Source organism: Erythrolamprus reginae, chromosome Z (genome assembly GCF_031021105.1).
Source record: "Erythrolamprus reginae isolate rEryReg1 chromosome Z, rEryReg1.hap1, whole genome shotgun sequence".
Classification (NCBI taxonomy): domain Eukaryota; kingdom Metazoa; phylum Chordata; class Lepidosauria; order Squamata; family Dipsadidae; genus Erythrolamprus; species Erythrolamprus reginae.
Window position 1 is genome coordinate 150,467,360 of NC_091963.1, and position 27,743 is coordinate 150,495,102.

Here is a 27,743-nt window from a genome sequence, read left to right on the forward strand (position 1 = left end):
AAGTTTTTTAATTTTTTAATCTTAATTTTGAATTCTTTTTTTAAAAATGTAATTTTAATTCCCCCCCCACTCTCTTCCCTTCCGCCGGATCCCCCTCCCTCCTACAAGGAAGGGTCAAAGATTTCCATCTTGCCAAGTGGGTCAAAACCAGGGGGGGGAGGGGGGGAGGGAGGGGGAGGGGGGAGGGAGGGGGAGGAGGAGGAGGAGGGAATCCTGCCCTTAAAGCAGCCGGTTTGAACCCAGAGGCCGGCAGAGAGAGGAGAAGAGCACAGAAGCACTGGGAACCATGAGCTTTGTGGTCCGGCCGTGCGCCCCCAGGGATTTGAAGGACATCATGCGCCTGATCAAGGTGAGACGGGTGGGTGGAGCCAAAGTGTGCAGGAGAACAAATACACCTAGTAGGTAGATAGATAGAAAGTGGATAGAATAACAAAGTTGAGGAGGGACCTTGGAGGTTTTCTCGTCCAGGAAACTCAGACAAATGATTGTCTAATAGCTTCTTCAAAACCCCCAGTGTTGCAGCTTTCCCAACTTCTGGTGGCAAGCTGTTCCACGGGTTAATCGTTCTCACAGTTGGGAAATTTATTTATTTTTATTTATTTATTCATTTGTCCAATACACAAATACATAGGAAGAAAAATAGACATGTAGTAATATAGATAAGGGTAAAGTGAACTTAGAGGAGAGGATATATGAAAGAAAGAAAATATATATGATAAGTGAGAGAAAGGAAAGACAATTGGACAGGGGACGAAAGGCACACCAGTGCACTTATGTACGCCCCTTACTGGCCTCTTAGGAACCTGGAGAGGTCAATCGTGGAGAGTCTAAGGGAGAAATGTTGGGGGTTAGGGGTTGACACAATTGAGTCCAGTAATGAGTTCCACGCTTCGATAACTCGATTGTTGAAATCATATTTTTTACAGTCAAGTTTAGTGCGGTTCGTATTAAGTTTGAATCTGTTGCGTGCTCTTGTGTTGTTGCAGTTGAAGCTGAAGTAGTGATTGACCGGTAGGACGTTGTCTCCTTAATTCTCTAGCTTGCTTTTCTCCTTGATTGGTTTCCACCTAGTCCTCACCTTACGATCAAAAAAGTGGGACCAGGATTTTATAATAATAATAATAATAATAATAATAATAATAATAATAATAATAATAATAATTATTATTATTATTATTATTATTATTATTATTATTATTATTATTTATTAGATTTGTATGCCACCCCTCTCCGAAGACTCGGGGCGGCTCACAACAATAGTAAAAACAATGTCAAAGAACAAATCTAATATTAAAAAGAAACACATATAAAACCCCTCATTTAAAACCAAACAACACATACACACCAATCATAAAATATAAAAGCCTAGGGAGGAGTCTCAGTTCCCCCACGCCTGGCGATATAGGTGGGTCTTGAGTAATTTACGAAAGACAAGGAGGGTGGGAGCAGTTCTGATCTCCGGGGGGGAGTTGATTCCAGAGGGCTGGGGCCGCCCCAGAGAAGGCTCTTCCCCTGGGGCCCACCAATTTCCATTCTGGTTGTTGAGTCACCCCCAATTTGACAATCCCATATCCCCGCCATTGTTCAATAGATCGCCCAGTTGTTAAGCGAATCCGACTTCCTCCCTTGGACTTCGCTTGTCGGCTGGGGAGGTCGCCAATCACAAGACTATAGGAGATTGCGTCATAAAGATGGGTCAGCCAAGCATTTGGATTTTGTGATTAACGGGACCGTCCCAGTGGATCACAAATTTGAAGTCAGGGGTTTTCTATCTCTCCCCCACACTCAGTGCCCTTTGAGCTTTGTTTTTTTTTTAAAAAAAAATTAATTGAATTTTAAAAAACAAACACAAAGCACTAAACAGCAGCAACAAAATTAAATACATTTATATAAACATTATAAATAATAAGGAAAAATAAACAGAACCGAAAAAGGAAAGACATAGTTTGTGGAATTCCCTTCCAGAAGAGGTCGTGACAGCTGTCAGCCTGGAGAGCTTCAAGGCAGGATTAGACAGATTCATGGATGCCAAGCATATAGATGGTTATTGAAACGGATGTCCAAGTGCTGCCTCTATGTTGGTTGAGGCAGGCAGGATTCTATTGAGTACCACTTGTTGGGGGTCAGGGGAAAGGGAGGGTCGTGCCTTCTCTTTCTGCTCAAGATCCCCCTGAACAATTGGGGGGCCACTGTGGGACACAGAATGCTGGACTCAATGGCCTTTGGCCCCATTCAGCAGGGCTCTTCTTAGGTTCTTATGTTTTTAAAACCAATAAGAAAGAGAGAAGGAAAAATAACAGATATAAATAAAACATACATTTGGGATATTTACATCCCTTTCTCATTCAGAATTTCAGTCAGAGAGATATATATATATACATTTTTAGTTTATTTTAGTTAACGTGTTGTTGGTGAGACCACATTTGGAATAATACTGTGTTCAGTTCTGGAGACCTCACCTACAAAAAGATATTGGTAAAATTGAAGGGGTCCAAAGACGGGCTACAAGAATGGTGGAAGGTCTTAAGCATCAAACTTATCAGGAAAGACTTCATGAACTCAATCTGTATAGTCTGGAGGACAGAAGGAAAAGGGGGGACGTGATCAAAACATTTAAATATGTTAAATAAGGTCCAGGAGAGAAGTGTTTTTAATAGGAAAGTGAACACAAGAACAAGGGGACACAATCTGAGGTTAGTTGGGGGAAAGATCAAAAGCAACGTGAGAAAATATTATTTTACTGAAAGAGTAGTAGATGCTCGGAACAAACTTCCAGCAGACGTGGTAGATAAATCCACAGGAACTGAATGTAAACATGCCTGGGATAAACATAGATCCATCCTAAGATAAAATACAGGAAATAGTATAAGGGCAGACTAGATGGACCGTGAGGTCTTTTTCTGCTGTCTGTCTTCTATGTTTAATGTTTGCATATTTACATATTTGCTTACTTTTCCACAATTTTTTTTACTTTTCTTACTTTGAATGGTCACTAAATGAACGGTTGTAAGCCGAGGACTTCCGGTCTTATGTTCGATTTGTTGCAATCGGAGAAGGAAAATCAGACCTCAATTAGAGCCAAAATGGCCCTTCTGTGTTTCTACCTTGTAGCAGTTCCACAAACATCCTGAGATGTGACAGGCTGTCATAAGTCCGGGACATTTATTTTTTTCTTCTCTCCACAGGACATTGCCATCATTTACAATGTCCCTCTGGAAAGCCTCACCACCAATGTCCAAGGTATGGGATGAGGGGCTTTCTGAGCACATGCAAAATTCATCTTTTGTTTTTGTGGACTTTGACTCCCAGAATACCTCTGCCAGCACGGCTCACTGGGGAATTCTGGGAGTCAAAGTCCATGAATCTTAAAGGGGCCACGTCTTGCTTTACACAATGAATTGGAGGCCCACGAACTCAACAAACTGGATTTCCACCAAATACCGGTTTAAAAAAGAACAGTGCCATAAATGAACTAACTATGATTCGTATCAAACTAGGTTGAGTCCCAGTTGTAGTTCTGCTTAGTAACAGAACTTTGGGGCTCTACTGTGGTTGTAAGTTGAGGACTAGCGGTATCCTGGAAACCCCCCAGAATCACTGCAACAGTGAGTGGGCAGCATATAAATCGATCAGTCAGTCAGCCAGCCAGCCAATCAATCAATCATCTATCTATCTATCTATCTATCTATCTATCTATCTATCTATCTATCTATCTATCTATCTATCCATCCATCCATCTATCTATCTTCTATCAATCACTATCTATTTATCTCTCTATCACCTATTTATCTACCCATCTACTCTCTCTATATATATGTATGCATCACCTATCCCTCTCTCTCTCTATCATCTGTCTGTCTGTCTGTCTGTCTATCTTCTATCCATCACTATCTATCTATCTCTATATCACCTCTATCTCTCTATCACCTATTTATCTACCTATTTGTCTACTCTTTATATATGTATCACCTATCCCTCTCTATATATATCATATGTCTGTCTGTCTGTCTGTCTGTCTGTCTGTCTGTCTGTCTGTCTGTCTCTATCTATCTATCTATCTATCTATCTATCATCTATCTATCATCTATCTATCTATCTATCTATCTATCTATCTATCTATCTATCTATCAATCTACTATCTATCTAATCTATCTTATCTATCTATCTATCTATCTATCTACTATCTATCTATCTATCTATCTATCTATCTTATCTATCTTATCTATCTATCTATCTATCTATCTTATCTATCTATCTATCTATCTATCTTATCTATCTTATATCTATCTATCTATCTATCTATCTATCTTATCTATCTATCCATCTATCCATCTATCCATCTATCCATCCATCCATCCATCCATCCATCTATCCATCTATCCATCTATCCATCTATCCATCTATCCATCTATCCATCTATCCATCTATCCATCTATCCATCTATCCATCTATCCATCTATCCATCTATCCATCTTATCCATCTTATCCATCTTATCCATCTTATCCATCTTATCCATCTATCTATCTATCTATCTTATCTTATCTATCTATCTATCTATCTATCTATCTATCTATCTATCTATCTATCTATCTATCTATCTGTCAACTGGTCAGTCAGTGATAAATCAACCAATGATAAATCAATGCACCTGCTTGTTCTTAGGCTCCCTTAAGTGTGTGGTGTGTGGCCTTCTTGTTTCTAATTTTTATTTTACTCTAAAGATTGAAATCCAAAATAAACAATTTTTTCTCCTCCGTTTCCTCCAGAACTGGAAAAAGTGGGATTTGGGGCTCATCCGAGATTTGAGTGTTTCGTGGCTGAGATCCCTCCAGAGCGGAAGAGCCACCAAGGTTTGTGGATCCCGATGGAGACCCCATTTTGGGGGGCTGAGGGAAGGTTGAGAGGGGCAGAGGAAAAGGGGAGTTGGGGGAAGGGGAAAAATCTGCCCTCCTTGGTCTTCTTGGGGGGAGGGCTCTGATTACACACACACACCCTCTGGTGTGAGTTCTATGCTGGCTGTCTTGTGCACAATAGAAGGGAGAGTAAGACGACCCTCAACTTCCTCCCTCCCTCCCTCCCATCCTTCTTTCTCTTTCTCCCTCTTTTTCTTATTCTTCCTTCCTTCCTTTTGTTCCTTTTTCTTTTTCTCTTTCCTTTTTTCTTCTTTATTCCTTCCCTGCCTTTCCTTCCACCCATTCTTCCCTTCCTTCCTCCCATCATTCCTTCTTTCTCTCTCTTTTACTCTTTCTTTTTCTCTCTTTTCTTTTTCTTTCTTTCCTTCCTCCCCTTCTTTCTCTCTCACCTTCCCTCCTTCTTTTTTCTTTTTTCCCCCTTCCTTTCTTTTTCCTTCCTTCCTCCTTTCCTTACTTACTTACTCACTTTCTGTTTCTTTCTATCCTTTCCTCTTCCTTCCTTTTCTTCCTTCTTTCCTTATTCCCTCCCGCCCTGCCTCCCTCCCTCCCTCTCTTTCTTTCCCTCCTTCCTTCCTTCCTTCCTTCCTTCCTTCCTTCCTTCTTTCCTTTTTTCTTCCTACAGGCCACAGTCTGGCTGGCTACATCCTCTCCAGCTACACCTACAGCAGCTGGAAGGGGAGAAATCTCTACATTGACAATTTTTACGTCATGCCAGAATTCAGAGGTGAGATTGCAAACCCACCCCTCTGAGTTTCCCCTGGCCACGTGGGAATGCCACGGTTCCCTGCCTAATCCTGGTTTTCCCAAGGAAGCCACACTGGGCTGCAACCCAAAGTGAAGTCACGGAGCCGGTTCTGGGTTTTTTGCAGGGGAGAGGGAATTTTTGGGAGTTAATGTGCAGAAACCATGGTTCATAACTCCCAGGGCCTGGCTTAGAAGTGGGGGCTCTTGCCTCGCAGTCAGGACTCAGGAGGTGGTGGGTTCGGTCCTAGGTAGAGGCAGATGTACGGTACCATCTTGCTTTGGCAGGAGGTTGGACTAGATGGCCTTGCAAGTCCCTTCCAACTCTGTGAATCTGTTAAAACTCTCTTCCCTCTCAGGGCTGCGGATTGGAAGCTCCCTGCTGAAGGAGGCTGCCAAGGTGAGACCCCATTCTTGCCCCCTCTGGGGATCCAGCAAGAGCTTCTGTCCCTTTTCCCCTCCCTCTTTCTTTCTTTCTTTCTTTCTTTCTTTCTCTCTCTCTCTTTCTTTCCTTCCTCCTTTCCTCCCTCCTTCTTTTCTTCCTTCCTTCTTTCCTTCCTTCCTCCTTTCTTTCTTTCAATCATTCATTCTTATTTTTCCTCCCTCCCTCGCTCCCACCCTCCAACTCTCTTTTTCTTTCTTTCTTTCTTTCTTTCTTTCTTTTCTTTCTTTCTATCATTCTTTCCTTTCTTTCTTTCATTCATTCTTTTCTTTCCTCCCTCCCTCCCTCTCTTTCTTTCTTTCTTTCTTTCTTTCTTTTCCTTCCTTCCTTCGTTTCCTGTCTGCATTATTTTTACAAATGACCCAAGGTGGCGAACACACTTTCCTCCTCCCAGCCCTGTGAGGTGGGTTGGCCCGAGAGGGAATGAGCAGCCCAAGGTCACCCAGCTGGCTTTCCTGCCTAAGACAAAACTAGAACTCCCAATTCCAGCCAGTTGCCTTAAAACCTGCATACTAAAATTTGCCCACTTAAGGTAGATGCCAAATGTCTCTTCTGTCCCGGTTATCCCTGATATCCAGATGGACCAAGCCACATGGGGGTGGGAGTCGGGGTGGGGGCACCACTGACCCTTTGCAAATTGCCTTTTTTTCTCCCCCCCCCCAAAATTCCAGGCTGCCTGGCAACAGGGCTCCTCCGAGCTTCGCATGCACGTGTCTTACCAGAAGCCCGAAAACATGGCTTTCCTGGAGAGGCAGGGCGCCGATAACCTCACCATCCAAGATGGCTGGAATCTCTTTCGGTTTTACCGGGACCGGCTTGGCCAAATGGCGGATCAGAGCCAAGTCTAAGGGGTAGGGGGAGAAGGGACGGCGGCAGCGATGAGAAGTGACACGGCTTTGGTGGATTGAGAATCCCACCGGCTAGGTTGGCGTCATGCTGGGTCTGGGATCAATCTAACGGAGAGATGTGTTCCTGAGCATGTCTCGAGTGCCCTGAGCGATTGGGCAGTGGAGGATGGGAAGCGGCCGGGAAGCATGGATGTCGGGGCCTTTATTTTTATTTTTTTGACCCGCAAAAAGGGCAAAAGGTCTATTTTAAAAAAAAGTAAAAAATTTCGTGAAAGTTTTCTCGTGGCCTTTATCCTATAACCAATTTGGGGCCGTCTTTTCTTGTTTAATATTTAACCAGGTTCTCGGTGTGACTTTCAACTTTGCTACTTCAGTCCTTCTGGGGCATTGTCATTCTCCCCTCGATTCTGCCCTCCCCTGGTTTGCCCCCTCCCCAACCACACACCACACAAGACAACTTTAGTGGTTCTGTTCACCCAAGTGGAAAAGGAAACGAGGGTGGGAGCAGGTGCAAAAGGGCCGAGTCTTCAGACACCAAAATCAGAATTTATTTCCTCCCCAAAAGTTTTTCCTTCTGGGCAACCTGAAAATCTTTCAAGACACCTCCCCCCTAAATTCTTATCCTCTCCCACTCCTCAATTCTGACACCCTTCTTAACGCCAAACTCCTGATCATCTGGGGAAGACAGAAGAGAGGTTCTAAAAAGGGGAAGGAATTCGCTTTGTTGTGCTTTCTGCAGGTAGTCCTCGACTTACGACTGTTCATTTAGTGTCTGTTCAAAGACACTGAAAACAAGGGGACTCAAAAGAGACCATTTTCCCCGTGATCCAACTTCGTAGGCAGGGCCACTGGCATGTACTTAAGTCTGTTGCAGCAGTGTCCTGGGGTGTGGGTCCCGTGTTCTTTTTTTGTGTGACCTTGATAGGCAAAGTCGATGAAGGAGGCTGGATATCGCTTGACCACCTGGTTACTCACTTCTCAACTGCAGTGATTCACTTTACAACCGTGGCAAGAAAAGTAGTAAAATGGGTCCCAAAACTCAAAGGTCTCGCTTAGCAAGATAAATTCTGGGCTCCCTGATGGTCGTATGTCGAGGACTATCTCTCTGTAGTTGAAGAAGAGCAGGAAGAGACTTATGAGTTCCCGAAGGATGGGCTTGCATTCTATACTTTAATCCCATGAAATTAAGAGAAATAGCGCTTTTGTTTAAAAATAAAAATAAAACGAGGGTTTGATTTTCCACCGAGGAAAAGCAGAATCAGTTCAAAGCCTGGTTGGTTCTTGAGCGTACAAAGGATGATGGGAATTGTAGTCTCATCCTTCAGGAAGGTCCAAGACTGGGAAGAAGGAATTTAGGGGGAGACCAGGAGGAAATGGGGTGGGTGGGTTTGACAGACACCCTAATCACCACACTCCGCAACAACCTTCTTCCGACGAGAGCCAAATTCGCTAAGGTTCCTATTCTTCTGACCCAAAACTCTCTTGTGAAAACTAGCAAGGCTTTGGGGTGGGACTTTTTTCTGGGGTGGGAGTGGCAGGGTCTTCCCTCTTGCCTTGGACTCCAACTCCCATGAGCCTCAGTCCCATTCCGGTGGGGGAGAAATGGGAGTTGCAGTCCAACCCATTCGAAGAGCACGCCGTCGGAGAAGCCAGAGAAGGTTTGAAGGCATCTCCACCAGCTGTTGTGTTTTGTTCGTGTCCTGCACAAATAATCATGGACTCAGAGGATGCAGAGACTGTGGAAGTGTGGCATGGGCATCCTGTATTCTTGGCACTTGAGATTGACAGTGAAGAAGATGAGGGTTCAGGGTCAGCACAATAGCCGGGGCCTGCTGCACTTCAGGAAGTGCTGAGTGACTCAGGAGAAGAGGAGGAGCCATTTTATGGATGCCTGGGTACGCAGGGCATTTAGGAGACATGAATGGTTGGCTAAGAGGAGAGTCTCTCAGGGCTAGTGCTGTGGGCTATTGGGTCATTTGCTGGGGTGGTTCAGTGCTAGAACATAACACCAGCTTCCAGGTTTGCCTTCTGTGGCTGGCCAGGGGAGAGTCTGCCTTCCAGGTAGGAGGGTCTCCTCAGGGGAAGGGCTTCTCCGGGGGCAGGTGGAGACTCGCATCCAGGAAGATGATGAGGGTACCAATGGTGGTGAAGACGATGAAAGTCCAGAAGAAGAGGCGGTCCACCACGAAGGCCACGTACTCCCAGTCTTCCTTCAGCTGGAGAGGTTGGGGGAGAGAGAGAGAGAGAGGAGAGACCTCCATGGATATGGGGTGGGGGCATGGGGGAGCATAGAAAGGTCCCCTCCCATTGCGGTGCCCAATGCGGGGCCATTCCAGTTGGAGGGGCGAAGTACCTACACGCTTCAGAAGATGAGGTTGACCACTTGAGTTTTTAGGAGGGGTTCGAGGTGGGCCTGGGGAGGTGTGTCCAGGGGAAGAGGGTCCCTCTCCCCAAAAGGTCAAGGTGGCCACCAACATGGTGATCAAAGTCCACCCCGTCCATGAAAAGGGTCAGGGCTTTTGGACATCTTGAGCTTTGGGACCCTCAGAAGAGCTGGGAATCAATTGCTCCCTCCATCTCTCTGTTTGCTTCCCTTCTTCTTCCTCTCATCTCCTCCCTCCATTTATCTTCCTTCCTTCTCTTCCTCCTACTCTCCCTCCCTCCCTCTCTTTCCCATCTCTTCCCTCCCTCTCTTCCTTCTATTTTCCTTCCTCCCTACTCCCTTCATCCTTTTATTTCTCACCTTCCTTGCTTAATTTCTTATATTTTCCTTTCTTCCCTTCTTCCTTCCTTCTCCCATCTCCTCTCTCCCACTCTTCCTTCAGTTCATCCTTCCTCCCATCTCCTCCCTCCCTCCCTTCCATTTTTCTTCCCTCATTCCTTCTCCCTCCATCCCTCTCTTCCTTTCGTTTTCCTCCCTTCTCCTTCCCATCCCCTCCCTCCCCCACTGACCGCATCGTAGTCTTCTTGCTCCTGGAGCTGCTGGGCCATGTAGAGGACACCATCCATGGCAGCCTTGAGGTCCGGCGGGAGGGCCAGGCAGTGGCTGGGGCCATCGATGAACCGCCTCATGTCCATGGAGAAGGCCTCCAGCTGGAACCTGGCCAGAGAGGAGGAGCGACCTCTGACCAGCCCCGAGCCTTCACAGTTAACATCTTGACCGAGTTGGAAGGGACCCTGCAGGTCATCTAGCTCAACCCCCGACACCTTCCTCCCTTTCTCCCTCTCTCCTTCCTTCCCTCTCTCTCTCCTTCTCTGCTCCCTTCTCTCCTTCCCTCCTCTCTCTCTCTTTCCATATCCTGCCATCCCTCCTTCCCTGCTCCCTTCCCTCCCTCCCCCTCTCTTCTTCCCTCCTTTCCTTTTGCCTCCCTCTCTTCCTCCTTCCTTCCTTCCCTCCTTCCTTCTTTCCTTCCCTCCCTCTCTCCCCACCTTCCTTCCTCTCTCTTCTTTCCATATTCCTCCATCCCTCCTTCCCTCTCTCCCTCATTCCCTGCTCCCTTCCCTCTCTCCCACTCTTTTTCCATCCTTTCCGTCCTCTCTCCCTCTTTTGCTGTTTCCTTCCCTCCCTCCCTCCTCCCCTCCCTCCTTCCTTCCCTCTCTTCCTCCCTTACTCTGGATTCCTTTCCTGCCCTAAAGCCCCCACCTCTCCTGTTTCTACCTGTTGGGCTTGGAGAAGTCGCAGGTGGGGGTCCTGGTAAAATACTCATTGGCGTGGCAGCTGCTCTTCACCGGGGTCTCCTTGGGGGGGCGAGGAGGGGCCTGGAGGGGGGGCTCTGGCTTCGGACGCTGCAGGCAAAGATACCAAGGGAGCCTGTGGATGAAGATCTGGAGAAGAAGGGAAGGGAAGAGAAAGGAAGAGAATATTCCTCTGTTTTTCTCCTCCTCTCTTGGAACCCGACTCACCCCCTGGGTTTTCTGGCTAGAAAACAAGAGCTTTAAAAATAAACACCACTTAAATTACGCTAAACATCCAAAATTAAATCAAGATACAAAAAAAGACATAGAGGAGATAGGAATAGAAATGGAAACACAACGATTCGACAAAATAGTTAAGGACCTGATGATAGTATGGGGCCCAGGGGTAGGCAAAGCTAGCGCTTCTATGACATGGGGACTTCAACTCCCAGAATTCTTGAGCTAGCATGACTGACTCAGGAATTCTGGGAGTTGAAGTCCACAAGCCATAGAAGAGCCGACTGAACTGAAACATGCCTGGGATAAACATAGATCCATCCTAAGATAAAATGCAGAAAATAGTATAAGGGCAGACTAGGTGGACCAGGAGGTCTTTTTCTGCCCTCAGTTTTCTATGTTTCTATGAGCCGCTCCGAGTCTCCGGAGAGGGGCGGCATACAAATCTAATAAATAATAAAATAATAATAATAATTTCCTCGTGGACGTTTTATCATCTGACTCAGTGGGGTCCTCACTCAGTGCTCGATGGGGTTCCCCCATGATCCCTGTCCCACTTGGATGATGTTTCCTCGCTGGACGGCAAAAACACCTGGAGGTCAGACGTCCATACCTGCCTGACCCAGAAGGGCATCTTGTAGGAGCTGGGCGAGCGGTGGTGAAGGTTGAGGACGACCACGCTGAGGATGACGGAGAAGGTCACCAGGGTCATGGTGAACATCAGGTACTTGATGATGATGGGCACCGCCAGGGACGTCTCGGGCACCTTTTTGGCCAGCAGCAGCAGGAAGACGGTGAGGGTGAGGAGGGCGAAAATGGAGAGGGTCATCTTCTCGCCTGGCGGAAGGAGACAAGAAGGGTCAGGCTTTGGGCCCCCCGGGGACCCTCGGCCACTCAGCCTGGGTGCAGCAGGAGGAGGCTCAGGGAGCGAGGAAAGTGTCCACCAAGGAGAACCAACTGGGTCCTTCGAACGGCAGGGACTCTTCCCGATGAAGTCGGAATGGGAGAGATACGGGAGGGGAGGCGTTAAGGAAAGAAGGGAAAGAAGAAAGGAAAGAAAGGAAAGAGGGAAGAAGAGGAAAAGGAAGGGAAGGAAAGGAATTAAGGAAAGAACAGAAAGGAAAGAAGGAAAGAAAAGAAAGAGAAGGGAAGGGAAGGAGAGGAGAGGAAAGAAAGGAAGGGAAGGGAAAGAAGGAGAGGAAAGGGAAATGAAGGGAAGGAGAGGAGGGGAAATAAAAGAAAAGAAAGGAAAGGAAAAGGAGAGTCAGGCAAGGAAGGAAGGGAAAGGGAAGGGAAGAAGGAGAGGAAAGGGAAAGGAAGGGAAGGGAACGAATTAAGGAAAGAAAGGAAAAGAAAGAAGGAAAGGGAAGGGAAAGGAAGGGAAGGAAGAAGAGGAGAGGAAAGGGAAATGAAGGGAAGGAATTAAGGAAAGAAAGGAAAGAAGGAAAGAAGGAGGGTAAAGGGAAGGGAAAGAAAGGAGTTAAGGAAAGAAAGGAAAGGAAAAAAGGGAAGAAAATGGAAAGGAAGGAAGGAAAGAAGAAGGAGAGGAAAGGGGAAATGAAGGGAAGGGAAGGAATTAAGGAAAGAAGGAAATAAAAGGGAAGGAAAGGAATTAAGGAAAGAACAGAAAGGAAAGAAGAAAAGAAAGGAATGGAAGGGGAAGGAGAGAAAAGGAAAGAAAGGAAGGGAAGGAAAGAAGAAGGAGAGGAAAGGGAAATGAAGGGAAGGAGAGAAGAGGAAATAAAAGAAAAGAAAGGAAAGGTAAAGGAGAGTCAGGCAAAGAAAGGAAGGGAGGGAAGGGAAGAAGGAGAGGAAAGAGAAATGAAGGGAATGGAAGAAATTAAGGAAAGAAAGGAAAGAAGGAAAGAAGGAGTGGAAAGGGAAGGGCATATAAATCCAATCAATCAATCAATCAATCAATCAATCAATCAAAGCATAAGAGGAAGAAAGCAAAGGAAAAGAAAGGGGAAAGGAAAGCAGAAGGGGAGAGGAGAGGAGAAGAGAGGAGAACAAAATAATGGAATGGAATAGGATATAATAGAATAGAAAATAGAATAGAATATAGAATAGAATAGAAAATAGAATAGAATAGAATAAGAATGCAAAATGCAGAATATAATAGTAAATATGTAAATATGTAGACCCATTGGGCCCATTTTTCGCCATCCAAAGAGGCTTTCCTGAAGCCCGCGGAAGGTGAAAAACAGCACAATGGGACCACTGGAAGTCCAGAGGCTTCAGTGAAGTCTGTGCGCATGTGCTGGGGGGGAGAAGCATGGGGGGGTGTGTTTGCATGCATGGGGGGAGGAGAGTCTATGGAGAGGGGTGGCATACAAATCTATAAAATAATAATAATAATAATAATAATAATAATAATAATAATAATAATAATGGTATGGACGTGCATAAGCACGCTATCACATGAGCGCAAACCCTTTTAACACCTGACCAAAGAAAAAGACCCCGCCATCACTGTCCTAGACCGCCCCTCCCCCCATGGTCTGCTATAAGATAACCTGAAGCCGCTCGCGGTCAGCTCACCAGCGTCCGGCGGGAGGTAAAACACGAAGATGGCCAGGATGGTGATCAAGATGCAAGGGATGATGACGTTGATGAGATAGAAGAGCGGTTTACGGCGGATGATGAGGTAGAAAGTGATGTCCTCGTAGAGCGGATCTCTCGGGTGAAGTGTTCTTGCGGGATGGTTTGTGCTGGAACTCCCACTGCCCGTTGTCTGGAGAAAGAAAGGAGGGAGGTGTCAAAGTTCCAGGTGTCAGAGTCCGAGTCAAAGTACTCCTCAAAGTTCCAATTCATTTCCGGAGCCATCCTGACCACCTACGCTGGGAAGCCTGAATCCGAGTTTCCCACTCAAGGCACACCTGGGGATGGAGTTTAAAGGAGAATCTGAGTTTCCCACCCAGTTGAAAGTTCACATCCCTCATCTCCCTCACCCACAAATTTGTCACATTGCCCACTCAGATTGTGCCAGTGTGGTCAGTCCTCTCTTCCGCTTCCGCCAGGTGGGTGGACATAGGATGGCTTGAACCACTTGAAATAATGCTTTGTGGCTGCATCTGCTCCAAGTGGAACCCCCCCCCCTAAGTTCCCATAAACCTTCTACAGATAGTGTGGCAAGCCGTTTATTTATTCACAACTTCTGCATCAGCTTGACAGGGGGACCTTTGAAAGGAAGACCCCTAACCTCCATGCTTGCGTCTCCTCCAGGGGGGACTGGGACGGCCAACAATCTCCCTTGTTCTTTGAGCAGACTGAGGAAGGGCCCAGAGAATTAGACAAAGCCGGGGAGTTCCGGAGGAGACAAAAGGTTGGTGCAGAAAAGGGGGGATTTTGTGGATAAGTTCTGGGTTTACCCATGGTGACACTCACAAGAATGGGGCCACATGCATGTGCAGAGGTGCATAGACTGGGCCACCCCCTCATGCAGTGCAGTGGTGATTAGCTCCTACCAATGCGCATCACAATCAGTAATGGGCAGCTTCCATAACAGTCGGGATCACTGTTCCAGTACCCGAAATGCTGATGTGCATGCATCTGTGCATACATGATGCATGCATGCCCACACTTAGAAACATAGAAGACTGACGGCAGAAAAAGACCTCCTGGTCCATCTAGTCTGCCCTTATACTATTTCCTGTATTTTATCTTAGGATGGATATATGTTTATCCCAGGCATGTTTAAATTCAGTTACTGTGCATTTATCTACCACATCTGCTGGAAGTTTGTTCCAAGCATCTACTACTCTTTCCGTCAAACAATATTTTCTCATGTTGCTTTTGATCTTTCCCCCAACTAACTTCAGATTGTGCCCCCTTGTTCTTGTGTTCACTTTCCTATTAAAAACACTTCCCTCCTGGACCTTATTTAACCCTTTAATATATTTAAATGTTTCGATCATGTCCCCCCTTTTCCTTCTGTCCTCCAGACTATACAGATTGAGTTCATGAAGTCTTTCCTGATACGTTTTATGCTTAAGACCTTCCACCATTCTTGTAGCCCGTCTTTGGACCCGTTCAATTTTGTCAATATCTTTTTGTAGGTGAGGTCTCCAGAACTGGACACAATATTATTCCAAATGTGGTCTCACCAGCACTCTATATAAGGGGATCACAATCTCCCTCTTCCTGCTTGTTATAACTCTAGCTATGCAGCCAAGCATCCTACCTGCTTTCCCTACCGCCTGACTGCACTGTTCACCCATTTTGAGACTGTCAGAAATCACTACCCCTAAATCCTTCTCTTCTGAAGTATTTGCCAACACAGAACTGCCAATACAATACTCAGATTGAGGATTCCTTTTCCCCAAGTGCATTATTTTACATTTGGAAACATTAAACTGCAGTTTCCATTGCTTTGACCATTTATCTAGTGAAGCTAAATCATTACCCCTAAATCCTTCTCTTCTGGAGTTTTTGCTCCTCCTTCGAAGGAGACATTACTTAAGAAAAAAATGAAAATTGATGCAACATTTTGTGAATCACAAACACAAGACGGGGGGTCCCGTGAAATCCTTCCTTGGTTAATTGGCGTGCGGGGTTTCGCGCGACATCAATGATCACGTCCTTGGGTTCGTGCAGCAAACGGTCCAGCATCACCCCGCGTTGGGCACAAACCGAGCACAAAGTTTCCTCACCGATGAAGGTGTTTTCGTAGATCATGATCTCTTTCACCTCCTGCCCTTTCTCGTTGAGCGGGTGCAGGAGGGTGATCTCCGAGGCATCGTACGTGTACGACTGGAAGACCATCGTGCAGTTTTGCCAGTCGAACGGGAAGTAGGTCACCTGCAATCGAACGAAAACACAAGCGGGACAATTAAGGGAGGATCTGCTGCCTTGACACTGGCCGGGAACAACATCCTCCTTTATTAAATACAAGCAGCCTTCAACTCACGACCACTAGGGAGTGGGTAGTCCTCGACTTACAACCACAACAAACTTTGGATTGTTGAGCGAGACTTTTGTTCAGCGTGTTTTGCCCTGTTTTACGACCTTTCTTGCCACCATTGCTAAGTGAATCACTGTCATTCTTAAGTTAGTAATATGGTCGTTAAGTGAATCTGGCTTCCCCGTTGTCTGAAGGTCACAAAAAGGGATCCTGCGGCCCCCATTTGTGACTGCAACTGTCATAAATATGTACCAGTGGCTAAGCATCTGAATTTTGATCCTATATTCTGTGCCCATTTTATCATCACTTCTTTAACTTTCTCTTTAGTGCCATCGTAGATTAAAATGGTCACTAAATGAATCACCATAAGTTGAGGACCACCTGTATTTCCCTTGCATTGTCAGCACATTTTATTTTTTATTTTATTTTATTTTATTTTATTTTTTTAATTTTATATTTTATTTTATTTTATTTTATTTTATTTTATTTTATTTTATTTTATTTTATTTTATTTTATTTTATTTTATTTTATTATTTTATTTTATTTTATTTTATTTTATTTTATTATTTTATTATTTTATTTTATTTTATTTTATTTTATTTTATTTTATTTTATTTTATTTTATTTTATTTTATTTTATTTTATTTTATTTTATTTTATTTTATTTTATTTTATTTTATTTTATTTTATTTTATTTTATTTTATTTTATTTTATTTTATTTTATTTTATTTTATTTTATTTTATTATTTTTGTATTGTATTGTATTGTATTGTATTGTATTTTATATTTTATTTGATTGGATTGGATTTCTAGGCCGCCTGTCTCCAAGGGACTCAGGGCGGCTAATAATTTGCTCTGATCACTTCCTCTGAGCAGTGGGTGCGGTGGCCTAGAGGTGGATCTCTCGCCTCACAATCCAGAGGCTGTGAGTTCGATCCTAGGTAGAGGCCAATATTTCTCTCTTTCTGGGCACCACGAGAATCTATCTGCCGAACAAAACTCCGCCCTGGCAACGGGGGAAAGGCATCCGGCCAGTAAAACACTCAAACTCCATTCAGTTGCCCAGTGTCTACCCCACTTATGGGGTCATCAAAAGAGGATGACATTCTATGAGGGATCCACTTAGGAGGCTCAACCCTCCAACCTGCTTTTCTCAATCCCCGCCCCACCACCAATAGGCTGAACTACAAAGCCCATCATGCAGAGAGAGAGCCAAAGGCTGGGAACAGGGTCTCACCTGGATGCTGCAGCTGCTCTTATAGAGGGCCGGGGGCTGCCACTGGACCCTCCCGGTGTAGTGCACAAGGACGTCGATGCTGAGAGCAATGTCGAAGACGCCGTCGTTGCTGGAGGGGGGAAAAAACAGAGACGAGAGAGAAACGGAATCGCTGGTGGAAAAACAAGAAAAGGGAAATTGTGTCTTCTTCCTTCGATGGGAAAAATGAGACTGTCCAAAACCCTCGGCCGGAGGATCGCAGCTGGTTTTAGGCTGAAGTTCAGCCTCACTGGGGCAGGGGGGCAAGGAGACGCTCTCCCCCAAGTGGGCAGCTCAAGATGAAAATTACTTTAATTAATTTAATTCAGCTCAATTTGGGGGGGGGGGAAACCCTCCTACAATGTTTTCACTGCTCTGCCTTCTGCCTGCAAAGGATTTGTTCCCCACAATAGAAAAAGTGTGAATTTTTATTTTATTTTTAATTAATAAATCTCTTTCCATTCCTTTTCCTTCCTCCCTCCCTCCCTTCCTCCCTCCCTCCCTTCCTTCTTCTTTCGTTCCTTCCATACTGCCTCCTTCCTTCCTTCTTTCCTTCCTTCCCTCTTCCTCCTTCCTTCTATACACCCTCCCTCCCTCCTCCCTCCCTCCCTTCCTCCCTCCCTCCCTTCTTCTTTCCATCCTACCATACTCCCTTCCTCCTTCCTTCCTTCCTTTCTCCCTTCCCTCTTCCTCCTTCCTTCCTTCCTTCTCTCCTTCCTTCCTTCCCTCCTTCCTTCTTTCCTTCCATCCCTCCCTCCCTGCTTCTTTCTTTTCTTTTTTTCTATCCTTCCTTTTCTCATATTCCTTCCTTCCACCCTCTCTCACTCTTCCCCTCACTCTCTTCCTACTTTGGTTGGACTAGATAATCTTCAAACGCCCTTCCAACTCCATTCTGATTCACTGATTGAGGGGCTGCCCCGAAGAAGAAGAGATTGGTGAATCTATGGCGCGTAGCCCCCTCTCTGATGATGGCATGTGAGCCGTTGCCCCAGCTCAGCTCTACTGCACATGTGTGTGCGCCTCCCACCAGCCAGCTGACACATGTACGAGGGGGGTGCACGCAGGAGACACCCACACATGCGTGGGGCGTGAGGAGTCATGTGTGCATGCGTGGGGCAGGGGAAGCGCAAGGGGGGGTGTCGTACATGCATTGCATTATGGGTGCAGTTGAGCGCGCTGTCACACACACTTTCAGCATACAACGACAAAAAGCCATTGCTGGTACAGGGTCTCCTAACTGGGCAGGGGGTTGGACTAGAACTCTATTCTGATGGATTGAGCAGCTCCTGTCAGCTCCAAATACTGCACCCCACCCCAAAAGTTATTGACAAAGCCAGCAATCAAGACCCTAGTTCTCAAGGAAGGCTCACTTGTTGATGAGAACGATATCTGGGAGCCACACTTCGTCGGCACCGACTCGGATGGATGTGATTCCCTCAAATTCATCTGGATTCCAAGTGAGCTGATAATCAATCCATTCCTGAGACGGGAAGGAAGAAAGAAAGTTGAGCGAGGAAGAGGATGGGAGAATCAAGCAAGAAGAAAAGAGAAAAATTACAGGCCAGCCAGTAATTAAATCTTTATAAGCTATTGATAGTCTTCGACTCACAACATATTGTCTAATGATGGTTCAAGGTTACCACAGTCTGGAAAATCTCTGCTCTGCTTATCTGCTTCAGTTTGTTTACTGAGGACAACTTCTGGGCATTTTGCCAAGCTTCCTGAGCTATCAAAGACGAATTGCTCTTCTATGATTTAAGATTTTCTGAACCTATGCCAGCTGTTTATAATGACTAACTTAAGAGTTGGGCTTTTTCGAGAAAAGACTGCCTTTATGTTTGTGTTTGTGTTTGTGTGTGTGTGTGTATGTGTGTGTGACCTCTAATGAGATAGTTATTAGTCGTTGGTTATTGATTAAAAATAAGTTCAAACAAACTGTGTTTTCTACTTTCTTAGCTGGGGCAAAACAGATTCCATGACTACAAAGGGCGTTGGGTCAGAACACTACTTGTTTGGCCCACTGCGAACAAAAAACCTTGGGGAAACCATCCTTGCTTTTCTAACACAGAGGCAGAAGGGTCCACCGAGGGCAAAAAAGTCAAGATGGTAGTCTGTTTTTTAAAAAAAACCTCACCTGGTGCATGTAGACCTTTGTGGTCAACTCTTCGTCTTTCTCATTCTGCAGAGAGAGAAAAAACTTGAATTGGGGAGTTTCCGGCACCTCCGAATTGCTGAGACTTTCAACTCTCCGAAAAACACCTTCCCAGTAATAGCCAGTGATGTTGGTGGATGGGCTCATGGCCAATGCTGGACGCTGGGCCTTCGTTTGAACCAGGGGTGGATTCCAACTTACCTCACTGCCGATTCGCTCGCTCCGGTGCAAGCTTGCCTTAAGGGCATGTGGGGGCATGCACAGAAATAAAAAAATCTGGAGGGGGGGAACAAAGTCCCCCCCAAAAAAAGATAGTGACCGTGTGCACAGTGCTGGAACTCAGCTTCTGTGCATGCTCAGAAGGAAAATGAAATAAAATAAATAAAATATAGCATTAGCAATAGCACTTAGACTTATATACTGCTTCGTAGTGCCTGACAGCCCTCTCTAAGCGGTTTACAGAGAGTCAGCCTCTTGCCCCCAACAATCTACATCAGTGTTTTTCAACCAGTGTGTGAGACATGGTCAGGTGTGTTGTGGGGAAATTAGCGCAGGAGATTTGAGCTGCGAAGAAGGAAGTTCAGCTTCTGGTCTCACAACTTTTTGCTGAAAGAAAGCTAGAGAGAGAGTGAGAGAGGAAGAAAGCAAGAGAAGGAGAGTGAGTGAGAGAAAGATAGCAAGAGAGAGAGTGTGAGAGAGAAAGAAAGCGAGAGAGAGTGAGAGAGAGAAAGAAAGCAAGAGAGAGAGAGAGAAAGAAAGCAAGGGAGAGAGCGAGAGAGAGAAAGAAAGCAAGAGAAAGAGAAAGAGAGTGTGAGAGAGAAAGAAAGCAAGAGAGAGAGTGTGTGAGAGAGAAAGTGAGAGAGAGTAAGAGAGAGAGAAAGCAAGCAAGAGAGAGAATGAGAGAGAGAAAGAAAGCAAGGGAGAGGTTGAGAGAGAGAAAGAAAGCAAGAGAAAGAGAAGGAGAGTGAGTGAGAGAAAGATAGCAAGAGAGAGAGAGAGAAATGAGAGCAAAAAGGGAAGAATAAAAGATAAATGATAAAATGATTGAGGCAGAGAATGAGAGGAAAGAAAGAGAAACAAAAGAGAGAGAGAGAAGTGACTCTTGATTTAAAGCATATGGTAAAAAGCACCCAAAGAATAAGAGAAAAAACCCCCAGTCCTCTTTCTACAATTCCTTCCAGGATCTCCCTTTTGCATTCATCGAAACAGGCCCATGTTTCACCCTAAGTGAGTATAAATACATTTAGAAACTATATTATTAACTATATGTATAATATGTACTGTCTTAGAGTGTCATTTTCTGTCATTTTGGTTGGTGGTGTTGCCCCAGGATTTTGCAGATGTAAAAAAAATGTGCCGCAGCTCAAAAATGGTTGAAAATCACTGGTCTAGATCCGCATTTCACCGACCTTGGAAGGATGGAAGGCTGAGTCCACCTGGAGCCTGGTGAGATTCGATCTGCCAAACTGCTGGCAGCCCGTGAGCAGCAAAAGTAGCCTGCAGTACTGCACTGCACCACCAGGATTCTTTTTAAATATAAAATATAATATTAAATAAAATAATAAAATAAAATAAATAAATAATAAAATAAAAATAAATAAAATAAAATAATAAAATCATAAAGTAAAAAAAATAAAATAATAAAATAAAAATAAATAAAACAAATAATAAATAAAACAAAATAAAACAATACTGCATAAAATAATAAACAAAACAAAACAAACAAACAAATAAATGAAATGAAAATTTCCTTCCCTTCCCTCTCCCTTCCTCCAGTCAATTTCATTATTTCCTTTCCTTTCCCTTGCCTACCCTACCCCATATCCCATCCAACTTATCTTCTTTCATCTTACACCCCCAACCCCCAACATTTTTCCCTTAGACTTTCCACGGTTGACCTCTCCAGATTCCTTAGAGGTCAGTAAGGGGCGAGCATAAGTGCACTAGTGTGCCTTCCGTCCCCTGTCCAATTGTCTCTCCTATATTTTATATATCTTTTCTCCCATCCATATATCTTTCCTCTACTCTTCATTGATGTATTCTATTCTCATATCTCTTCTTCTATCCCTTCCCTGATATTTACTGCTACACGTTTTTATTCTCTTTAACTTTCAATTTGGATTGGACTAAGTAAGTAAGTAAGTAAGTAAGTAAGTAAGTAAGTAAGTAAGTAAGTAAGTAAGTAAGTAAGTAAGTAAGTAAGTAAATAAGTAAATAAGTAAAAAAGTAAATAAATAAAATAACCAACCTGTATTTTGTAATATATAAATAACTACAGGTGGCAAAAATACCCAATGCTGCTTCCTCCTTTTGTTTTCCCCACAACAACAGCCCTGTAAGGTAGGCACTGGCTCAAAGTCACCCAGCTGGCTTTCTTGCCTAAGGCGGAACTAGAACTCACCGTCTCCTGGTACTTGGATCAAAAACAGCCAGACAGCTTTCGGTCCTAAGATGATACTAGACCTCAGTGACATCTGGTAATTGACCCAAAGTCCTCCAGTCAGCTTTCATTATGTATGTATGTATGTATGTATGTATGTATGTATGTATGTATGTATGTACACAATGAAACACAATGAAGATAGTAGAGGACACCTCTAAGGAAATAAAATTAGAGAAGCAATAGAAGAGAGCGTATAGGGTAAGATAAATCAAAGAGAGAATAGAAGAAAATTAAAGGGAGAAACATAGAAACATAGATGATTGATGGCAGAAAAAGCCCCCCTGGTCCATCTAGTCTGCCCTTATACTATTTCCTGTATTTTATCTTAGGATGGATCTATGTTTATCTCAGGCATGTTTACATTCAGTTCCTGTGGATTGACCAACCACGTCTGCTGGAAGTTTGTTCCAAGCATCTACTACTCTTTCAGTAAAATAATATTTTCTCACGTTGCTTTTGATCTTTCCCCCAACTAACTTCAGATTGTGTCCCCTTGTTCTTGTGTTCACTTTCCTATTAAAAACACTTCCCTCCTGAACCTTATTTAACCCTTTAACCTATTTAAATGTTTCGATCATGTCCCCTCTTTCCCTTCTGTCCTCCAGACTAGACAGATTGAGTTCATGAAGTCTTTGCTGATACGTTAGACCTTCTACTATTTTTGTAGCCTGCCTTTGGACCCCTTCAATTTTGTGAGTATCTTTTTGTAGGTGAGGTCTCCAGAACCGGACACAGTATTATTCCAAATGGGGTCTCACCAGCACTCTATACAGCAGGATCACAATCTCCCTCTTCCTGCTTGTGATACCTCTAGCGATGCAGCCAAGCATCTTAGTCGCTTTCCCTACCACCCGAGAAGATATATGGGATAAAAGAGAAGATATATGGGATATAGGAGAGACAATAGGACAGAGGTCGAAAGGTACACTAGTGCACTTATGCACACCCTTTACTGACCTCTTAGGAATCTGGGGAGGTCAACCGTGGACAGTCTAAGGGTGGGTTAGGGGATGACACTATGGAGTCCGGTAATGAGTTTCTGCGCTTCAACATGCCTAAGGCAAGACTAGAACTCACCATCTCCTGGTACTTTGACCAAAAATACCCAGCCAACTTTCATTCCTAAAGTGACAGTAGAACTCCCTGACACGTGGTGTTTGGCCCAAAGTCACTTATTGTATTTATTTATTTATTTAATTTGACTTCTATGCCGCCCAATCTCAAAAGACTCATCCAGGTGGCTTTTATGCCTAAGGCCTCTCCTGGTTTTTAGCTTGTGGCTTCAATCAAGACCAAATTGGCGTCTCTCCGGCAGACCCAGCAAATGGACCCCTAGATGCTTGGAAGTAGATCACAGGCTGAGGGGCCGGGATATGGGGGTAGGCTCAGCCGGTCCCCTGTTCTGTCCATTCCCAGAGACCAGCAGCTGAGGCTTTCTGTCTGTCCTGTGGTCCGTTAAACCCACACTACTTACCAGAGCTTACAAAACTTTTGCCAGACCCATCCTCGAATACAGCTCATCTGCTTGGAACCCATATCGCATCTCAGACATTAACACCCTTGAAAATGTCCAGAGATACTTCACCAGAAGAGCCCTTCACTCCTCCACTCGAAACAGAAGACCCTACGAGACTAGACTTCCAATCCTGGGCCTAGAAAGTTTAGAACTAAGACGCCTTCAACAAGATCTAAGTATTGCCCACAAGATCATATGCTGCAGCGTCCTGCCTGTCAAAGACTACTTCAGCTTCAACCACAACAACACAAGAGCACACAACAGATTAATATTAACCGCTCCAAAGTTGTTGAAGCGTGGAACTCATTACTGGACTCCGTAGTATCATCCCCTAACCCCCAACATTTTATCCTTAGGTTGACCTCTCCAGATTCCTAAGAGGTCAGTAAGGGGTGTACATAAGCGCACTAGAGTGCCTTCCGACCCCTGTCCTTGTGTCTCCTATATTCTATATCCCATATATCTTCACTTCTATACCTTTATCTTTCCTCTATTCTGTCATCGATTTATTTTATCCTATATTCTCTCCTCTATTCTTTCTCTATATCCTCGGAGGTGTCCTCTATTACCTTCATGGTGTATTGTTGTGTATTGGACAAAATTAAATAAATAAAATTAATAAATGATTGCCCCCGCCCCCCCCAGGCGCCAGGAGACACCTCTCCTCCAGACAAGACCGGACGATGGGTTATTTATTAATAGCAGCCTCCTCAGCTGTTGCAGCTTCCGCCCGGCTCTTACACACACCCGGTACTGCGTGTGTACTCCCCAGTCCCCCAAGGACAACCCCCGAGTGCTGTTCCCCAAAAATACACCTTGCAGATTTGAGGTTGGAGGGGGAGGACTCGGCCTGTGCCCCACACCCTAAGTGGGGGGGATGAAGAAGGCTGTCTGGGCCAAGAGACTCCGCCACTTGACCTCAAGTGATTCAGGCGGTCAGCACTCCCCAGCCCATCCTCCCCAGCCACTCCACATTGGTGGCCTTTGAACCTGCAGGAATGGGACCCAGGCAGCCAGTACTCCACGGCCCATCCTCCCCAGCCACTCCACATTGGTGGCCTTTGGACCTGCAGGAATGGGACCCAGGCAGCCAGTACTCCATGGCCCATTTTCCCCAGCCACTCCACATTGGTGGCCTTTGAACCTGCAGGAATGGGACCCAGGCAGCCAGTACTCCACGGCCCATCCTCCCCAGCCACTCACATTGGTGGCCTTTGAACCTGCAGGAATGGGACCCAGGCAGCCAGTACTCCACGGCCCATCCTCCCCAGGCACTCCACATTGGTGGCCTTTGAACCTGCAGGAATGGGACCCAGGCAGCCAGTACTCCACGGCCCATTCTACCCAGCCACTCCACATTGGTGGCCTTTGAACCTGCAGGAATGGGACCCAGGCAGCCAGTACTCCATGGCCCATCCTCCCCAGCCACTCACATTGGTGGCCTTTGAACCTGCAGGAATGGGACCCAGGCAGCCAGTACTCCACGGGCCATTCTCCCCAGCCACTCCACATTGGTGGCCTTTGAACCTGCAGGAATGGGACCCAGGCAGCCAGTACTCCACGGCCCATCCTCCCCAGCCACTCCACATTGGTGGCCTTTGGACCTGCAGGAATGGGACCCAGGCAGCCAGTACTCCACAGCCCATTCTCCCCAGCCACTCCACATTGGTGGCCTTTGGACCTGCAGGAATGGGACCCAGGCAGCCAGTACTCCATGGCCCATTGTCCCCAGCCGCTCTCCGTCAGCGTCCTTTGGACTTGTGGAGGTGGGAGCCAGGCGGGCAGTACTCCAAGTGCCATCCTCCCCAGCCGTCGGCGTCCTTTGGACTTGCGGGGGTGGGGGGAGCCAGGGGTCCTCCGAGGCGGCTGAATCCGAGAGCCTTTTGTCCTGGAATGGTGCAGTTGGTAGCACTGTCCGGCTTGCTGGACTCCAAGACCTCTACGGTCCCTTCCAGCATTCCTTATTTGGGATCTTGAATTCCTTGCCAGCCCAGCCAGAGGGAAGGAAGCCGGGTGGGTGGGTGGGTGGGTGGGTGGGTGTCCGTGGGCAGAATAGAACAGAATGGTATAGAATAGAGCAGTGTTTCCCAACCTTGGCAACTTGAAGATATCTGGACTTCAACTCCCAGAATTCCCCAGCCAGCATTCGCTGGCTGGGGAATTCTGGGAGTTGAAGTCCAGATATCTTCAAGTTGCCAAGGTTGGGAAACACTGGAATAGAGTATAACAGTGATGGCGAACCTTTTTTTCCTTGGGTGCCGAAAGAGCGCGGGCGTGCACCATCGCCCATGCGCAAGTGCCCACCCCCATAAATCAATGCCTCAGGAGGGCAAAAACAACTTTCGCCGGCCCCTGGAGGCCCTCGAGGCTGGAAATGTCCTATTTCCCAACTTCCGGTGGGCCCAGTAGGCTTGTGTTTTGCCCTTCCCAGACTTCAAAGGCTTCCCTGGAGCCAGGGGAAGGTAAAAAACGCCCCTCCCAGAGCCTCTGTGTGAGCCAAAAATCAGCTGGCCAGCACACACATGCATGTTGGAGCTGACATAGGAAAATGGCTTGTGTGCCGGCAACTATGGCTCCGTGTACCACCTGTGGCACTCATGCCATAGGTTCGCCATCACTGGAATATAGAATAGAATAGATAGGATAGAGAAGAGAAGAGAGAATAGAGAATAGAATATACAATAGAGTAGGGAATAGAATAGAAAGAATAGAATAGATTCTATTCTATTCTCCTTTCTACTGTATTCTGTTATTCTCTGTTCTATTCTATTCTATTCTATATTCTATTCTCTATTCTCTTCTCTATTCTCTTCTCTTCTATATTCTATTCTATTCTTTCCAATTCCTATTCTATTCTATTCTATTCTCCTTTCTATTCTGTTATTCTCTATTCTATTATATTCTATTTTGTTCTATTCTATTCTATTCTCTATTCTCTATTCTCTATTCTATTCTCTATCCTATCTATTCTATTCTATATTCTATTCTATTCTATATTCTATTCTATTCTTTCCAATTCCTATTCTATTCTATTCTCCTTTCTATTCTGTTATTCTCTATTCTATTCTATTCTATTCTATTCTATATTCTATATTCTCTTCTCTATCCTATCTATTCTAATCTATATTCTATTCTCTTCTATATTCTCTTCTCTTCTTTCCAATTCCTAATAGAATATAGAATAGAATAGATAGGATATAGAATAGAATATAGAATAGAATAGAACAGAATAGAATAGAGAATAACAGAATAGAAAGGAGAATAGAATAGAATAGGAATTGGAAAGAATAGAATAGAATATAGAATAAAATAAAATAAAATAGAATAAAATCTGGGGCTCCCCCTCCCAGGGTCCCGCCCTGTCTCTCCCACTCCTCCGTCCCCATGCCCCCCACCCACCCACCCAGCGACCCCGTACTTACTAAGCTGATGAGCTGCGAGAGGGACATGCCGAGCCTCACGGGGACCTTTAGGCCGACCCGGCCGATGGGCAGCACCGAGGAGGAGTAACTCTGGAAGAGCCGCGCTCTCAGGCGACCCTCCACCTCCGAAGCCCCCGCGGCTGGAGTAGGGCAGAGACAAAGTGGGGAAGGGGCTTAATAAGAGGCGGTGGGGCTACTCTCGCCTTACAAGCAGCCCGCCTTTCGCAACTCCGGGGAGGGGGAGTTGCCTTCGAGGAGGGGGTCGCCCCGCTTTTCCAGCCTTTACCTGAGACGGACAGCATCCAGAGCAGCCCCCCGAAGACCCCCCAAGCGGGCATGGCGTCCCCTTCGCCGGCCTGGGCTCCAGCAGAAGGCAGCTTTTCCCCCCTCTGGCCCCACGAGCCCAGGAAGCTGCCTGCGGGCGCCCCCTCCCCAAATGCCCGCGAAGGGTCCGGCTCGAGTTCCCGAAGGGAGGGGGTTAAGGGGAATTATGACCCAGCTGCTCGAAGGCATTTCCGCCCGGCCAGCTGTCCCCGGGAAGGGCAGCCAAAAGACGGACGGAGCCTCTCCGATTGCAGACCCACCCCACACCGCCGGGGCTGGGCTGGGGCGAGGGGAGGTCCAGGCAGATGGGCGTCCGGGGGCAGACAGACCCTTCCTCAGGACAGGGCAGTGAATTCCCCGACTCCAGGGGTCCCACGCCTGACAGTTGGCACCACTGCTGTCCCTCCGCCCCAACTAAACCCTACACATATAGAGAATAGAAGATTAGAATAGAATAGAGAATAGAATATAGAATAGAATAGAATAGAATAGAATAGAATAGACCAGTGATGGGGAACCTATGGCACAGGTGCCACAGGTGGCAGGTGGAGCCATATTAATTATAGTTCATTATATTAATTATAGTTCATAAAATGATATACCAAAATGTCCTTCCTGTTAACAACTACTTTACCTTCAACCGCAACAACACACAAGCATGAAATCGATTCAACCGCTCCAAACTTGACTGCAAAAAATACGACTTCAGCAACAGAGTAATCAACACCTGGAATGCACTACCTGATTCTGTGGTTTCTACTCCTAATCCCAAAACCTTTAACCTTAGACTATCTACAGTTGACCTCTCCCCCTTTCTAAGAGGTCTGTAAGGGGCGTGCATAAGCGCACCACTGTGCCTACCGTCCCTG

At 45.7% G+C, this 27,743-nt stretch overlaps 2 protein-coding genes across 2 annotated transcripts; one reads left to right on the forward strand and one right to left on the reverse strand.

Moving 5' to 3' along the window:
• The first annotated feature begins 234 nt into the window (after positions 1-234).
• Positions 235-7,219, forward strand: LOC139152965 (diamine acetyltransferase 1-like). Its single transcript, XM_070726437.1, has 6 exons — positions 235-349; positions 3,186-3,240; positions 4,768-4,851; positions 5,537-5,638; positions 6,015-6,055; positions 6,769-7,219. Exons 1-6 carry the CDS (start codon positions 287-289, stop codon positions 6,943-6,945), a joined length of 522 nt encoding a protein of 173 aa, XP_070582538.1. The 5' UTR covers positions 235-286; the 3' UTR covers positions 6,946-7,219.
• Positions 7,220-7,475: 256 nt separating this feature from the next.
• Positions 7,476-26,888, reverse strand: CHRNB1 (cholinergic receptor nicotinic beta 1 subunit). The gene is given in 12 exon segments (XM_070728730.1): positions 7,476-9,161; positions 9,898-10,045; positions 10,604-10,770; positions 11,471-11,694; positions 13,399-13,511; positions 13,513-13,591; positions 15,510-15,657; positions 17,000-17,108; positions 18,388-18,497; positions 19,152-19,196; positions 26,551-26,690; positions 26,837-26,888. Coding segments are annotated over 12 exon segments (1,476 nt in total). The 3' UTR covers positions 7,476-9,020.
• Positions 26,889-27,743: the final 855 nt, after the last annotated feature.